The sequence below is a fragment of the Marasmius oreades genome, chromosome 5, assembly GCF_018924745.1.
Source record: "Marasmius oreades isolate 03SP1 chromosome 5, whole genome shotgun sequence".
Lineage (NCBI taxonomy): Eukaryota > Fungi > Basidiomycota > Agaricomycetes > Agaricales > Marasmiaceae > Marasmius > Marasmius oreades.
In genome coordinates, this window is record NC_057327.1 from 2,436,191 (window position 1) to 2,450,769 (window position 14,579).

At 47.1% G+C, this 14,579-nt stretch overlaps 7 protein-coding genes across 8 annotated transcripts; 4 read left to right on the plus strand and 3 right to left on the minus strand.

Moving 5' to 3' along the window:
- Positions 1 to 29: 29 nt before the first annotated feature.
- On the minus strand, positions 30 to 2,028 carry E1B28_008912 (uncharacterized protein). 2 transcript variants are annotated; one of them, XM_043153749.1, is made up of 7 exons: positions 1,877 to 2,028; positions 1,745 to 1,814; positions 1,642 to 1,694; positions 635 to 1,570; positions 560 to 580; positions 382 to 509; positions 30 to 327 (listed from the first exon to the last, which is right to left on the minus strand). In XM_043153749.1, exons 1-7 carry the CDS (start codon positions 1,898 to 1,900, stop codon positions 135 to 137), a joined length of 1,425 nt encoding a protein of 474 aa, XP_043009034.1. In that variant the 5' UTR covers positions 1,901 to 2,028; the 3' UTR covers positions 30 to 134. The 2 variants fall into 2 exon arrangements, with proteins under 2 accessions (XP_043009034.1, XP_043009033.1); XM_043153748.1 differs by having other exon boundaries at positions 1,745 to 1,818.
- On the plus strand, positions 2,009 to 3,563 carry E1B28_008913 (uncharacterized protein). The gene is made up of 3 exons (XM_043153750.1): positions 2,009 to 2,111; positions 2,187 to 2,992; positions 3,048 to 3,563. Exons 2-3 carry the CDS (start codon positions 2,217 to 2,219, stop codon positions 3,406 to 3,408), a joined length of 1,137 nt encoding a protein of 378 aa, XP_043009035.1. The 5' UTR covers positions 2,009 to 2,111; positions 2,187 to 2,216; the 3' UTR covers positions 3,409 to 3,563.
- Positions 3,529 to 6,626, minus strand: RHP54 (DNA repair protein rhp54; the record flags this gene model as incomplete). The annotated part of the gene is made up of 12 exons (XM_043153751.1): positions 5,859 to 6,626; positions 5,602 to 5,809; positions 5,428 to 5,550; positions 5,275 to 5,379; positions 5,151 to 5,224; positions 4,872 to 5,094; positions 4,509 to 4,821; positions 4,355 to 4,456; positions 4,134 to 4,303; positions 4,012 to 4,077; positions 3,691 to 3,952; positions 3,529 to 3,637 (listed from the first exon to the last, which is right to left on the minus strand). Exons 1-12 carry the CDS (start codon positions 6,558 to 6,560, stop codon positions 3,529 to 3,531), a joined length of 2,457 nt encoding a protein of 818 aa, XP_043009036.1. The 5' UTR covers positions 6,561 to 6,626.
- A 343-nt stretch (positions 6,627 to 6,969) lies between these two features.
- E1B28_008915 (uncharacterized protein) lies at positions 6,970 to 9,672 on the minus strand. The gene is made up of 5 exons (XM_043153752.1): positions 9,121 to 9,672; positions 8,819 to 9,064; positions 8,670 to 8,767; positions 8,485 to 8,615; positions 6,970 to 8,426 (listed from the first exon to the last, which is right to left on the minus strand). The coding sequence occupies exons 1-5, from the start codon at positions 9,640 to 9,642 to the stop codon at positions 7,366 to 7,368; spliced, it is 2,058 nt and encodes a 685-aa protein (XP_043009037.1). The 5' UTR covers positions 9,643 to 9,672; the 3' UTR covers positions 6,970 to 7,365.
- A 46-nt stretch (positions 9,673 to 9,718) lies between these two features.
- Positions 9,719 to 11,145, plus strand: E1B28_008916 (uncharacterized protein; the record flags this gene model as incomplete). The annotated part of the gene is made up of 5 exons (XM_043153753.1): positions 9,719 to 10,009; positions 10,065 to 10,189; positions 10,242 to 10,620; positions 10,679 to 10,840; positions 10,897 to 11,145. 5 exons carry the CDS (start codon positions 9,719 to 9,721, stop codon positions 11,143 to 11,145), a joined length of 1,206 nt encoding a protein of 401 aa, XP_043009038.1.
- A 199-nt stretch (positions 11,146 to 11,344) lies between these two features.
- On the plus strand, positions 11,345 to 13,621 carry E1B28_008917 (uncharacterized protein; the record flags this gene model as incomplete). Its single annotated transcript, XM_043153754.1, has 8 exons — positions 11,345 to 11,369; positions 11,433 to 11,491; positions 11,545 to 11,559; positions 11,616 to 11,647; positions 11,700 to 12,767; positions 12,824 to 12,934; positions 12,990 to 13,043; positions 13,111 to 13,621. 8 exons carry the CDS (start codon positions 11,345 to 11,347, stop codon positions 13,619 to 13,621), a joined length of 1,875 nt encoding a protein of 624 aa, XP_043009039.1.
- Positions 13,622 to 13,817: 196 nt separating this feature from the next.
- E1B28_008918 (uncharacterized protein) lies at positions 13,818 to 14,397 on the plus strand (the record flags this gene model as incomplete). Its single annotated transcript, XM_043153755.1, has 3 exons — positions 13,818 to 13,934; positions 13,981 to 14,335; positions 14,390 to 14,397. The coding sequence occupies 3 exons, from the start codon at positions 13,818 to 13,820 to the stop codon at positions 14,395 to 14,397; spliced, it is 480 nt and encodes a 159-aa protein (XP_043009040.1).
- Between the last annotated feature and the right edge of the window lie 182 nt (positions 14,398 to 14,579).

Sequence of the window (14,579 nt, forward strand, 5' to 3'; positions counted from 1 at the left end):
CGGGTGCTTAACTGAGAATCCACAAATCAGAACCGGTAAATTTGTCAGAACAATGCAACGTATTATTATTTAGTACAAGTAGATGGTACCAGCTATAGAGTACGGTGAATACCAGATGTCCTGTCCACCACTGATTAATCGCCAGTGCTCGATTCGTATGGATGATGTTCAGGCGAATCCCCCGCTAGCAAACCGCTTTCTTCCTCTCTTACCACTATGCTCCGACGACGGCCACGGCGTATACTGCGTGGTTTGCGGCGATATATAACAGTCTGCAGGACGATGGTAACGTCAAAGATAAACGTTCCACCACTTCCAAGGAGATATCTGTGTCGAAATGGATCAGCGGATGGATTACTCGGTGAGGATGGAATGACTAACGGTATACTCTCTTTGATGAACTCTCGCGACGCCGGTAACGGCTGGTGTGCATTTGGATTGCTCAAGATGGACAGTACATAGAACAAATTCCCAAGGAAGGCAAAGATGAAAAGGTACACTGATAGTCCCTAAATATAAATTAGTCAAAAACGTCGATCAAGAAAGCCGAGGGACTTACTTCAACTGACTTCCGCGAAAACTAAAGGTTCAGAGTAAGTGACTGATTGGTTAACAAGGGAAAGTAGGTCCATACGTTTTTCCATATTTGAGGTAGTCGGGAAGTCAGATAGAGTGTGGTACAGAGCCAGGCAAAGATTCGCCCGATGATGCGTGTTTTGGAGGCTTCTGAATTCTTCATCGAAGCAATGCTGCTGGGTATTTGTAATGTTACATGTGAAGAATCGCTGACGCCTTCTTCCGATGGAGGATAAGGACTGAACCGATCGAAGTCTATTGGAAGTGGGGGATGGAGGGAACTTGATGTGGATCGTGGGGGTAGAAGGTCGTTTTGTATTCGGATGGTTCGCGGAGCGATAACGAAACCCATGTTGGACTTGTGTCCGACCAAGTTACCGACACTGAAGAGAGCGAAGATGCTCAAGAACGCGAGGCCGGCACTTTGACTACTTGTGATAGGTTTATGTTTGATAGTCGGTGTGATTGCTGCTGAAGCCTCTTCATGTTCGGCTGCTGTGCCACTGGCATGCAGCGTTCCGTATCGTTGGAATTGTTGACCAGCACCACCAACCCTTCCGCCATGACGTTCTACGCTCCAAGAAACACGCTTACGACCGATATTCCGACCCCCTTCAGAATGGAAACTATCGGCCAACGCATTGAAACTATCATCAACACCGTCCTCATCATAGACTTCCCCCGAGATAATATTCGTGGTACTCCCTATGAACCTTGAGTCATGACGAAGTACGGTACCCTGCTCGCGGTATTCTCGAACTTGATCTTGTTGAGCTACTAGAGCGGCCGATGCCGCCACGTTTGCAGCAACTGCTGACAAAGTGCGATAGCGAGGTCTTGACCCAAGGACACTAATAGATCCTCGGCGCCTATGCCCGGACGCAGAACGGGTCTTGATGTGGGTTTGTAACGGAGGTTTGAGCCACCACTGATAGTATGCGTATTGGCCGACGAGGGCGCAATCGACGAACACAAAGTATGTCGCAAGCCACGTCTTAATAGATTCGACGGGGGAAAGGTCAGATAATAGGGAAAGCGATCTGAAATACGTATACTGTTACTCACTTGAAAAGGTAATTGATGAGTGAGAATACAGCCGACCAAGTTCGAGAAGTCCCCTAGGCGAGTTGATAGAATGAAGTCAAGCACCGAAAGAGTCAAGACGGACCAAGGAGCCAATTGGCAAGAAATGGGAGAGCAAGGCCTTCGCAGGAGTGACGCTGATAGTTCTCGACTACCTGGCTAGGACGGGTACGTGATTTGAGCGTGGTGAGGTAACTTGGAAGATAAAACTGCTCACGGAAATTGTGCACCCAACCAGCATACGATTGAGGTATATCCTAGAACCTCGCTCATCTCTGTAAGACCTATCATACTTCGGATAGATGGTCGTTCGAGCGCAAGAGTAGGGCGTTATCAATGTGTTAGCAATGATCCGAATATGGAAATCTGGGTTGCACAAGTACATCTCCTACCGACTGCGCTGAGTACTTAAGTAGGGAACATTATTCAGAGAAGGGGAAGTAATTAGCATTGTGAGTAATTCCCGAATTCGACATTCCCTGATCCTCAGAGTTCATTATGTATATTATATATCACCGTGACATCAGAATCAACTATTGTATCCATCACCTCCCTCGATGAAACGCTCAGCAGTATCTTATAACGGAGAGCCCTCTTCACGCAACCGACAAAAAAAAACACGAATCTTGGACCCATCCGAGGATCCGGTAAACTTTGCTGAACAAGTTGACGAGGCACTGGAAGATCCCACCGCAAACCGTAGAGGTCGCGTCAAGACCGAAGGCTATGAATCTGACTCCAGCGATGATGGAGAGGGCGTTGTGCACAGCAGGAGAAAGGAGGATGACAAGAATGACGACGATGATATGTTTGCGATAAGTGAAAAAGAAAAAACAGAGAAAGCTGATGGTAAAAAGAAGGACAAAAAGTATATGCGACTCGGTGACATTGAAGGACAAGAATTCCAAAACTCCGAATCAGAGGAGGATCTCTCGGACGAAGAAGAAGACGAGCCTGAAGATGAGGATGATGCTGAAAGAAGGAAAAAGGCTGGGATGGGTTACGAATTGTCTTCTTTTAACATGAGGGAAGAGATGGAGGAAGGAAAGTTCACGGAGGAGGGGGACTATGTTCGCTCGTTTGACCCACATGTTGTTCACGATCGCTGGATGGATGGACTAGATGAGAAGGAAATAAGACTGGCGCGCCGACAGAAGAAGCATCAGGAGCGAAGAGAAAGAGAAAGGGCAAAGGCAGAGGAACAGGAGCGAGAGAGCAGTGGCGGGAAGGCAGCTATGGAAAAGGAACTACTCTCCTTCCTCAAAAAGGGAGAAACCGTTTTGGAGGCCTTACAACGTCTCGGCCTTGAAGCAAAACGGTCTAAATCCAAGTTGTAAGAATTCCTTCTCTTTTCTTTCTCCCCTTCAATCATTAATCTCTCCTTTCAGGAAACGCGAAAAGACCTCCGCGGCGGAGACTACACCAATCGAGCGTATCACTCATTTAGCTTCGACTATCATGGCGATGGGGAACACCGATGTGTATTCTATGACCTACGAGGAGCTCGTTCGTTCTGTCCGGTCATCTGGGATAGTAGACGCTTCTTGGACTGCTATTTCCGCGGATAAACGGTTTGAATATAAGTGGGATGCCCCAGGAGCAGGACAATCGACGGAAACGTTCGGTCCTTTCAGCGAGGAGGAAATGCGCGCTTGGCACAAAGCAGCTTATTTTGGCCTATCAGGCGAAAAAGTCAAAGTGCGTCAAGAAGGTGAAGAGTGGGGAGATTGGGAAGATGTCCTGCCATGACATGAATTTTACTTGCTCTCACAATTCTGTATTTCTACATAGTCCTACATGATACACCCGATACTAGTGATGTAAAAATACAACATGAGGGATAACAAAGTGGCGCGGGAGAAACCTTCTCTAGTGACTAATGTATTGAAAAACAAAGGAAACCTCTGGCAGACCAACCTCGGCACGCAGGAGGTCGTCGTGGTTATTCTTCAGCTCTCCGTTAGTAAAATGGTTCCATCTGACATGATCTGGTATAAGTCGCGTTCTATCATGATTGTAGCCAACACTTACGTGCTTGCGTCGCCGTATAGCAAGGCAGATGCTTTCACAATCTGCTTCCCGTCCCGACAGCGTCTGCACTTGAATGTCTCGTGAGTCTCACATAAAGTATGTTCGTTGAACAGGAAGAGCTGGCGGAGAGCGTCAACAGAGAAGTGACGTTCCATATCCTCTTTCTCGTCCACGACACAAGACGAGAGTGCTTGCTTGTTCGCTTGACGTTGAAAAATCTTCTCTTCGATAGTCCCGGTGGAGATGAAGCGGTACACGAAACCTTTGGGCAAATGAATGATAATGAGTGTGAGGAATGTGATAGAACACAATGAACCCTACATTCTTTCTTCTGACCGTCACGCCAAACACGAGCAAGAGCCTGCTGATCGGCGGCGGGGTTCCAATCTAATCAACTGCGATTTGGAACCTATACCTTCAAACTTCCTAATAACTTCACATACCGGGATCAAAGAGGATAAGGCGGTTTGCACCGATGAGGTTGATACCACAACCACCCGCCTTGCTACTGAGGAGGAAGATAAACTCCTTTCCTTCGGGATTATTGAACTGATCGACCAGTTTTTGTCTTTTGGTAATGGTCATAGTCCCGTCCAGCCTGAAGTAACCATACCTAGATGACGAAATTTAGGTATCACCCAGAACCGTGTACAGGACAGCTTACTTCTTGCTGCGACACAGTTTCTCAAATATATCGAGAGTTTGAGTATAGTTGCTGATCAAAACAATTTTGTCATTCGTCTGGGTTTTGAGGTGGTGCAAAAATCTGTGTTCGTAATCAACATCCATCCAGAACATCAAGAGACGAAGAGTCGTACCGTTCAAGCACCATGAACTTCCCGCTCCAGTCACAGCGCACGGTTTGGCTAGTTCGCCCTCCCCGACCGGGATTCGCTCTAGCCCCTTGGAAACCTTCCGGAATCAGACTTTCTGAGCCTCTCAAATCGTCCGGGAGATTCAGCAACTCCGGATGGTTGCAAAGTTTCTTGAGAATATTTATCGCCTTCAGCGGTTGAGAATCCGCTCCACGCAATAATGCTTTGATCTCAGGCGAGGAGATGAAAAGGCGATATAGCGATAGCTGGAACTCTGATAGCCCACAGAAGACCACTTGTTCATACTTGACCGGCACTTGGCGAAATATCAGGAAAACATATCCTCTGGGAAGAGAGAGCACCCACAATATTTGGAAAGCAAGTCATTCGTCCTTCTTATGATGAATTTCGTCACCAGTCCTCCAAGCTCTTTTAACTTCCTCTCACTCTCTGCTTTGACATCGTCACTAGCAGAGGCATCCCTCCCACGGATAATAGAATTTTCGAAGTTTTTCCGGAAGTCAATTTTCGATCCCAAAAGGTTGGGATTTGCGAAATTTAGCAGGGAAAAGTATTCTGAGAGGTCGTTCTATTCCACTATTAGCTGGATCATATCGAATCATTTTACAAACTTAGGACACTCACCTGAACAGGAGTACCTGTCAGAATCACGCGCCTTTTGACATTTAAGGCATTAAGAGCCTGAAACGTGAGCGAATCTTGTTGTGTGATAAGTAGAAGGCATGATGATTATGAACACATCCTCTACCAGAGTTCTTCAAGCGGTGACCCTCATCACAAAGGAGTAAACCGATGGTGCAATTTGCTAGATATTCGGAAAGCGTTCGAAGGGTCTCGTACGAAACGATCATCACTGGATTTGGAATAAACAGTGAACTCTTTTAGAGAAGTCATCACATACCAGGCTGTGTTACATTTCTTCCTTGCGCAGCTACCCACTGTGTCACCCTCACAATAAGCTCAGCCTTTCCACCTTTCCCGTCTACTGCGAGAGCATTGATGGCATCTTTACCCAGCCATTTAACTGCATCATATTAGCTCTGATTCGGTATGATTTCGGAGCTCAACGGCTCACCCAATTCATTTGCCCAGTTCTTCACCAAGCTCGAAGGGCATGCAATAATGCACTTTTCAATGGAGGACTTGCCAGGATGTGGGGATTGCTTGATTAAGGTCCACATCAAGGTTATGCATTGGAGGGTTTTTCCAAGTCCCATTTCATCCGCCATTATGCACCCATATTGGTTCTCGACTAGCATACCAGTAGTACACCTGTATAAGAACTGAAACAGCTTGGTTGAAGTACGGTGAGCCTACCAAGCTGTGACGCACCTTCACGCCTTCAACTTGATGAGGCCGCAATACTTTAGAGAGACGGGGATCGATAACCACTGCGACCTTCTCCAGTTTGTCCTTCTTCATCTTGTCCTCCCCCAGAAGAACTTTGAGACTCTTATGGGGATTATACATGCCAGCCGCACGCTCAAGCGCCTGTTTTGCTGCTCTGTCCTTCTCCTCCTCCTTCTCTCTTGCTTTCCTCTCTTGATCCGTTTCTCGGTCATCGATCGTAGGGTCGTACAGGACAATTGCATGGTCGGCCATTGGATCATGCAGTGGCCGGGGAATCAATTTGGTAGGAGGACGAATACCGAGGGAGATATTTGTAGGGACAAGTGCAACGCACTCGCCGTCTTTATTCCGCATTGTGGGCATGGAAAACCGTCGTACTTGATCAAAGGGTTTTGGCTTGAAGACGGGATAGTGCTTCACCGCAGCCAATAACTCTTCTTCGTTCAGGAAGCTATCGTCCCTATCTCCTTTCTTCTTCTTCTTCTTTCCGACATTCCCAGAGTCTGAATCCGAATCTTCAACTTCCTGACCTTGATAGGATACCCGCTTGCGTTTACGTGCTGGCTGCACGCGTTGTTGAGCGTTGCTGAAACTGGGTGGCTTGAATGGCTTGTTGATTCGAGTACTGTCTTGAAGTCTATCAACCACTTTTCCATCTGCGGTTGTTGGCATACGCCTCAACATAGTAGGGTCAGTAGAACCTGAGAGGAGTAAAGAGTGCCAGCTCGAGTTTCAACGCGTCGGATCCGGTGAGGCGTTGGCAATGACTGCATGTGACCGCGGTGTATTTACCGACTCCGGTCCGATGCCTGCCAACGTTGCCGTAGATAGAATCTAACACTGAGCGAGCGTCGAACGTCGTTTTTACACCCACCCACCCACCTCACATAACACTAAATTTTACGCCTCGTTTCTCTTCTTGAGTGCACAGAACTACGAATATCCACATAGTTCACATCCCAGTTTATTCAGAATTAGTCAATCAAATTGTTCTCGTCTTGAATTTCCACAGCCAACAACATATTCCCAAGTTAAGAAATAGCTACTATTGCGAGGAAGTAAATAATCGTCGGAAGATCCCGCCCACCCAGCAGCGTGATCTTCCCGCGTTCCTGGCCAAGCTAATGCTTGCCCTCAGCCCAAGCTACAGCTCCCTCGTATATAGCTCAGACCATGAAAGACGACGTTGGACGGAGACTCTTGGTCAAAGCAAACGAACATTGTCGACTTTCACCCATGGCCAGTGCCTGCATGATCCAGTGCAGGTCTGTCAAAATAATAAGTACCTGAATCTTCAAATTGCATTATTAACGACAGAAACCAACTTGCACCAGCCACTGAAACCCGAAAGACCATGAGTGGGCTTAAGTTGCCGCACTTCACATCAGAAGTATATACTGTGCTGTACATTTAAATAATGTAATAGCATCATCGATCTCAGAAAGAGAACCAGCGTACTCATCATAAGTATTCGAGGACCATTGACCAGCTATTGATAGATTATGCATACCCGGCCAAAGTCACCATTTCCTTCTCCGCCTCCTATATTCACCAACCATTGCTCCAGGAGGGGCCAGCCTGCCTGAAACCGTACGGCCAGTTCGTCGGTATGATGCTCGCCGTCAAGCAGTTCCAGCAACTCTGGTGGATACGGAGAGGAGGGTGGAGCGCTTATAGAGTTGTTCGTAAGAACACCGTTAATGGTACGCACTACGGGAGCGGAAGGCGACCTCGATAATCGTGGTCGGGGAGGGACAAGGGATGCCTTCGTGGTCGGACTATCATTCTGATTTGGCGGTGCTGAGTGAAGCAAGAGGGACTGACTTCGTGCGTCGGAGTCCTTGACAGCAGCGATTGACACAACAGAGACCTTTGTTCCCGCTGCAACAGAGTCTATATACAACCTATCCTGGGGTGTGGCATGTCTTGTGCTGGGAGTAGCCGAGGAGGATGAGTGGCTATCATCTGCAGGAGGATAAACCCGCAGAGAACGTGAAATATTGGGTACCACATTCTGATCGCGGCTTCGTAGATGTTCCAGTATTCGTTCAGCAGCGCTTGACCGTCGGGTTCGAGGTTGAGCAGCGTTCGTAACATGGTCCTGCAACAACTTGGGAGATAGTGTACTTTGGGTGTCCACCGACGTAGGAGGTGGGCTAGATGCTTCATTGTTTACGGACAACGTAGTGTGAGTCATTTCTGCGTGTTGAGATCTTCCACGAAATGCTGTTTGTCGATTGGATGGACTACTGGCTGAGCTGGTCGGGTTGCGAACGCCTGACTGAGACTGCAACCTTGTAAAGGACTGGATTCGCTTTCGAATGGGGGCAGCCATGTTCGGTGAGTTAGGAGAGGCGTTCGCCTGCAGAAGAACGGGCCACCTATGTATCCTGCGCAAGAAACCTTTGATCACGCCAAAACTAGTGAACCGGCGCACGTCAATTCCAAATTCATTAACAGCGTGGGCCTGCATCCATTCCAGAATTGTCTTTCCAGGTTTCATACGAGAATACAGGTGCAGCAACGTTGGCCATTCTGGAATTGGAGATCCTTCACGACGTGAGGTTTTAATGAGCATTGTCAAGTAGATAATAGCCCGCATTCTCACCCGGTTTCGTGCAATAAGGACCACATTCTTCTCTAACATGGGCTTCATGAGCCAGCCACTGTACACTTCGAGAAAGCGTGTACGTATTAGAGTACTGAAAAATATCAATCGTCATTATGACTTGGTAGTATCTAGTAGAGGGTAATAAGAAACATTCCCATAGCGGCAGAGATGGAGAACCATACAGCAGGTGAGAAATAGCAGAACGGGTCAACTTTATGTCGCAGTCCGCAAGATACGCAATTCGACTAACGTGGTTGATACCGTTTATATGCCGACAAACCTTAGGGATTCCTACTGAGATGAACGAGGGACAGAAACAACAGAAACATACTTTGGCCATAGTCAAATCCCAGTTGTCTTCTATACGCTTTGTAAGGTTAATAAGCGCGAGGGGAACCATCCAATCGTGAACCGGGGGCGGATTTGGATAGAACGGAAAGATTTTCAATTCGATTGAGTTAAACTGGTCTATTGGTATAGAGGTTTCAGAATACGAGTTGAGATCCTCGTATAGTTGCTCCAAGACAGCGTGCATGGCCTGAGAAGCCTCCGGAGATGAAAGAAAGCTGGATTCCTCCTAATCGGGTTCAGGGACCATTCAGTCGTTTCCTAAAGTAGTGTGAATGTGCGCACCTCACAACTTGTAAGCACCCGACTAATCTTTCTGACAATTGGTTCGTAGCAACTGAGGTCTGCAACCCGTTCAAAGACGAAGCATAGGTTGAATCTGAAGAAATTGCGGTAATTCTGTTGATATTTCTCTCCTTCAAGGAGAACCGGAAAACCAATGATACGATGGCGCTTGGTGGAACAGATGACAAGTCTTCCGCAAAGAGCTGGGGGAGGGATCACGAACTTCGATATTTCCTCGAAATTGAAAAGAGTGTATTGGCTTCGCTTGCTCGGCGAGTGAAATAGACGGGAGCCTGAACGATATTCAATTGGGGACACAATTCCATGAGATGACAGCGGAAGTTGATCTCCAATAAGGTTCGGAGATGAAGGATTAGAGAAGGGAGTTGCAGGCTCATGATGTGGTAAAGCGATTAAACCTTCGGGAACTTGATAAACAATCTTTGGACCGGTAACGACATCGAATCCTGCGTAGAACACCGACTGGATGCGAGGGAGGAAGGAATCATCACTGGTGGCCATTGTTCGTGGTCATGGTACGTTACAGGTCTAGTAACCGGCCCGCCCGTACCATTCGCTGCCCTGGACGTGGACGACGATGACAATTGTCACTACATCGACCACAATTCCACACGGATTCAAGGCGTTGCCTCTTTCGATCCTCCAGCTTTCTCTTCCTGCCGTCCTTAAATGTGGTCAGTCTTTTCGATGGCACTGTTTTGAGGAGCTTTCAGAATACCGTCTGTGTCTGCACGATCGCGTCGTTTGCCTGCGACAAACAGCAAATCATCTCTTCTATCGTGCATTATTTCCCGACCCTCAACCGACCGAGGGACAACTTTCAACAAAAGATAACGAGACCCTTGTCTGGTTAAGGGATTACTTTCAGGTATGTCGCGATTTAACTAGGAGGGTTTTCTCCATTTCCCACTTTTTTTTTGTAGCTGGATGTTGACCTGCTAAAACTTTACGACGAATGGAGTCTCAAGGACCCGGTTTTTAGGAATATCAAGGAACGTTTCAGTGGCATTCGAATGTTAAGGCAGGATCCCTGGGAGAATTTAATATCGTGCGTTGTTACATTCATAACGTGCGCACCATAATGCCCATCTTTGTTCCAGGTTCATATGTTCCTCCAATAATAACATATCGCGGATAAGCAAAATGGTTCAGAATCTCTGCAAAGAATTCTCGCCACCTATTCTAGCTCTTACCGATCCGGGGTCCACAACCCTGACCCAGTATCATCCATTTCCCTCTCCAGCTGCTCTGGGGCAACCTGAAGTCACATCTAAACTTCGATCTCTTGGTTTTGGGTACCGTGCTGAGTTCATTCAAAAGACGGCGCACATGCTCGTTGATATCCATGGTGATGGTTCAGAAGAATGGCTTCTGAATCTACGTCAATCCTCGACCGAACACGCTCGCAACGAGCTCTTGAAGTTCATGGGAGTGGGCCGCAAAGTTGCAGACTGTATACTACTAATGAGTCTCGACAAGGTGTGTCCTCTTACCTCCTTTCCAGTATCTTCCCTCTGATAGGTTCCTTTTTTGGTAGAAAGAAGTTATACCCTGTGATACCCATGTTCACCAGATCGCGGTGAAATATTATGGGGTCAAATCGTCTCCAGGGAGGTCAACTATGTCTCCGAAGTTGTACCAAGAAATCAACACGAGGCTAGTCAATGTCTGGGGTCAATACGCAGGTTGGGCTCATTCAGTAAGCAGGTTATTTTTGCTTCATGGACTTACTTAAACCTTAATTTTATTGTTCAGGTCCTCTTCACGTCTGATTTGAAGTCGTTCTCTTCCTACGGCGTCTCCTCAACACCATCACCCCAAACCTTACTCAAAAAACGCCCACGAATTGTCCGGGAGATTCAAACTTCGACGGTTCATGATTCTCCCTTTCCTTTAGAAGACGTAGCCCACCAAAGTCAGACTGAAATATTTGTTTCGTCGCATACTGTTAGCGAAACTCAGTCGAGTGTAGCTGAGAGGGTTAAAAGGCGGCGACGTCAATGACAGGGGGCACTTCTAAATACAATAATCATATCATATCGTCTTTCATACATATGAAAGAACTATTCTTTCATGTGCCGCCACCTTAAATTCATTGTGTGAGTTGGAACCAATTTTGGAAGGTTGCTGACTATGACTCTGAGGTTAACATCCAACCATCCGTTCATAACTTCTTGCTCTTCTCTTCGTTGATGATCCTTGGATGCATACGCATGAATATGAAGTTGGTCAGTTCTTCGATTAGCCGTTTCATGACTATTTGATGTTTCATTAATTTTATAATGTCCTAGAAACAATCCTTTGTGCCCGTGTCGTCAAGAAAACACCGAGGAGTAAACATCTTGTCTGGGTGAGTTCCTGATCGAATTGAATAAACTTGGATCGGCAGCTTCAAATCTTCAGAAATACAATGTGAAGGTTAGGTTAAGACCGTGGTTTTCGCGATATAATAGTATCAACTGTTTCGTTCATAGTGGAAAGGATACGAGAACCCGGAAGATAATACGTGAGTCTACATTAGCCACAGTTTTATTTGAGACTGACCGCGCGAATTTTAGTTGGGAGCCAACCGAATCATTCAATGGTTCTGAACATTTCATTGAAGCTTTTTGGAAGAAAGTCGACACAGGGGGGCGGAGCGTGGAGAACTTGAAACTTTTCAAAGAAGGAGAAGAGTTGTCTCCATTTGAGAGCCGGAAATGTGCGTGGAATGAACGTGGACGCTTGAATAAACAACTCCCTTCAACACGTAAACCTTCAAGGAAGTCGAACGAGACTGATAAACATGACCTGCCCCCTACGCGATCCGGAAAGCGCAAGCGCAATTCAGTTGAGCCTGTGGAAACGGAATTGCCAACTACATCTATCCCGACATCGAGAAATTCACGTAAAGCTCGTCGTGAACAATCCCCACTCGAATCACAGTCACGCCTTTCGCAAGATGTTGAGGAGGGAAGGGTGTCTTTATCCGAAAATGACTCAAATTCGGAAGAAAAGCTCACGTCCTCTGACGAAAAGCCTCCGCGATACAGAAATGGCAAGAACCTGACTCCATCCGCAGAGTGCACCCAATCAGCAGAACAGAGTGCCTTTCCAGATATGCCAGATCATCAGACGCAGCCGTCCAACGCATCCAGAGTACCGGCTCATCGTATTCGTGCCGCTAATCCTCTAGTCAAGATGATAGACGGTGATATAAACATGGAAGGCGCCATTTCTACCAAGGCCCGCTTGTTCGCGGGTCTGTCAAGTGGAGGACCTCATAGTAGTCCTTCCCCGCAATCACAGCAACGGCATCAATTCGACTCCCTTAGAACGAAAAGCCAGAGGAGCACCCTGTTCACCGCACAGAAAGGAAAGTTCAGCTCACTCAAAGGAAAACAATCCGTACACAATGAAGCACAGGGACGTAATCGACCGCCTGGAGGCGACCCTTCTGCGACTTCATCTTCCCATCATACGCCCGTTTTGGAATCTCCCGACGAGCCCGTCACTGCCTCTAGATCTGGAGAACTTTTGCAGTTGGCTGGACAGGAAGGGAATGCCGAAGATCTGGAAGATTACGAGGAAGATGTTACGGAGAGCCATACAGCCATTGGTGGGTCAGAATCCATATTCCAACAGAGGTAAATGCCTTAGCAGATCTTCTCATACCTATGACTGAACTCTTGTTTCCCATAAGTCCTGCTCTAGCCAAAGGAAAGCTCTTCCCTTCCAAGTTAACGACTGCGTCACAATCTATCGGTAATGCCATAAGCGCAGCCTGGAAGAAGTCTACAATATTTGGCCCATTGTGGGTGTCTCTGTCACTGAGTACTCGGCAAAACACTCACAGTAGACCATCGTAGGGCAAGTGGATCGTACCAACCTCAGCCAACCGTTCATGACACAGGAGGTGATTTGTAGGTCTTAATGTTCGTTTCTTCGGCCACCTATCTCACTCGGCCACCTATCTCACCCATACCGCAGACGGTCGCCAACATTCATTTTGAACCTGGACGTTACGATTTCTCTACCGGTGTCCTTTATAACGCCAACCACCCCAAGCCCTGCTGGACCCCACCTCGTGGTGCCAATTCACTCCAATAGTCCTCCAGGCAAATTCTACGACAAGGAAAGTGCCCTCGAGGTCCTCAATACTCTCCGAACCGGTGGTCCGTGTGCCATAGTGAACCATGACCCCCAATGCAGCGAGACACAAAAGGATATATTTCACCAGTTTTCAGAGAGACTCTCCAAAAACGAGTTGGCATGTTTTATCGGTTTTCCATCCGTGATCGCCTCGCTGATTTATATTTCAACAAAGTTCCTCGCGGTGGCTGGGACCGATGTACTAGCCTTTTGTTCCTCTGCGAGTCTCTTGATATTCCATAGACTCAACTTTCCATCTCCTTTAGGTTCTTCGCCCAATACCGTATTAGTCAAGCGGGTTACCATTCAGGATCGTTCTGCCTACGCCACTGTTGCCCTCAAAGCCTAGTTGTATTTTGTGCATACACCCGGAATAACACACTTTAGGTTTGCGTAGACTTCCTTTCAATATGCTGCATTCGTTATCAACTGGTAGTGAGCGATATTTTAGTCCAAGTAACAGGTGGAAAACGCCCGTGTATGTATTGCCACTAAATCAGCTATTCCATCGTATCCAGATCACGCGATCTTGCAGGATTCCATCGATGTCGACCTCTTCCATCACCATAGACCTTAATGATGTCCCGACAGGGGTTTCAATACAAACATTCAAGGACAGCGTACTGGTTCTAGTATCACAAGTAGGGAAAGTGGGAAACCTGGTAGGTGACTGAGAATATTACCGCATCGCTTCTCTCATCCACCAAGATACAAGTTACTCTACCACCTACAACTCCTCTCCTTCCTGCAGCGACTGCGGATCCCTTAGAATCTAATACAAGGCAACTTCCTCCCATTCCGGCAGCAACACACCTCACAAGTTTGTTGGGACATGCTCCTTCGGAATACAGACACACGCTACACAATCTATATGCCTCCCAGATCGCTTCACTCATTTGGAATATGGCGCCAGAAGACCCCACTTCTCAGGCAAGGAAAACGATCATAGTCGGGATCGCATTGCAAAAATCGAAGACAAACGATGATACATCAAGCCCAACGGAAACTGAGAAAGAGACCTTTACTGGTGTCATGCGCACGGTTCAGGAGCTCCTCGAGAAAGGTAATACTGGAAACAATTAATCTATCCTGGGCTGGTCTCACTGCATTCCTAAAGGTGCATAGTGGGAGCAGGCGTCAGATAAAGCAGTAGATATACGCATGCTGGCGGAGCACACACATATTCCTACGCTACAGATTATCTTCAAGCGACTTATTCTGCTCGTATTGAGCATATTTCCATTTGATCAATTCCTGAAGTGTTTGATCGTGTGGAAGAGCGGTTCGAGGATGTGTTTCATAAAGGT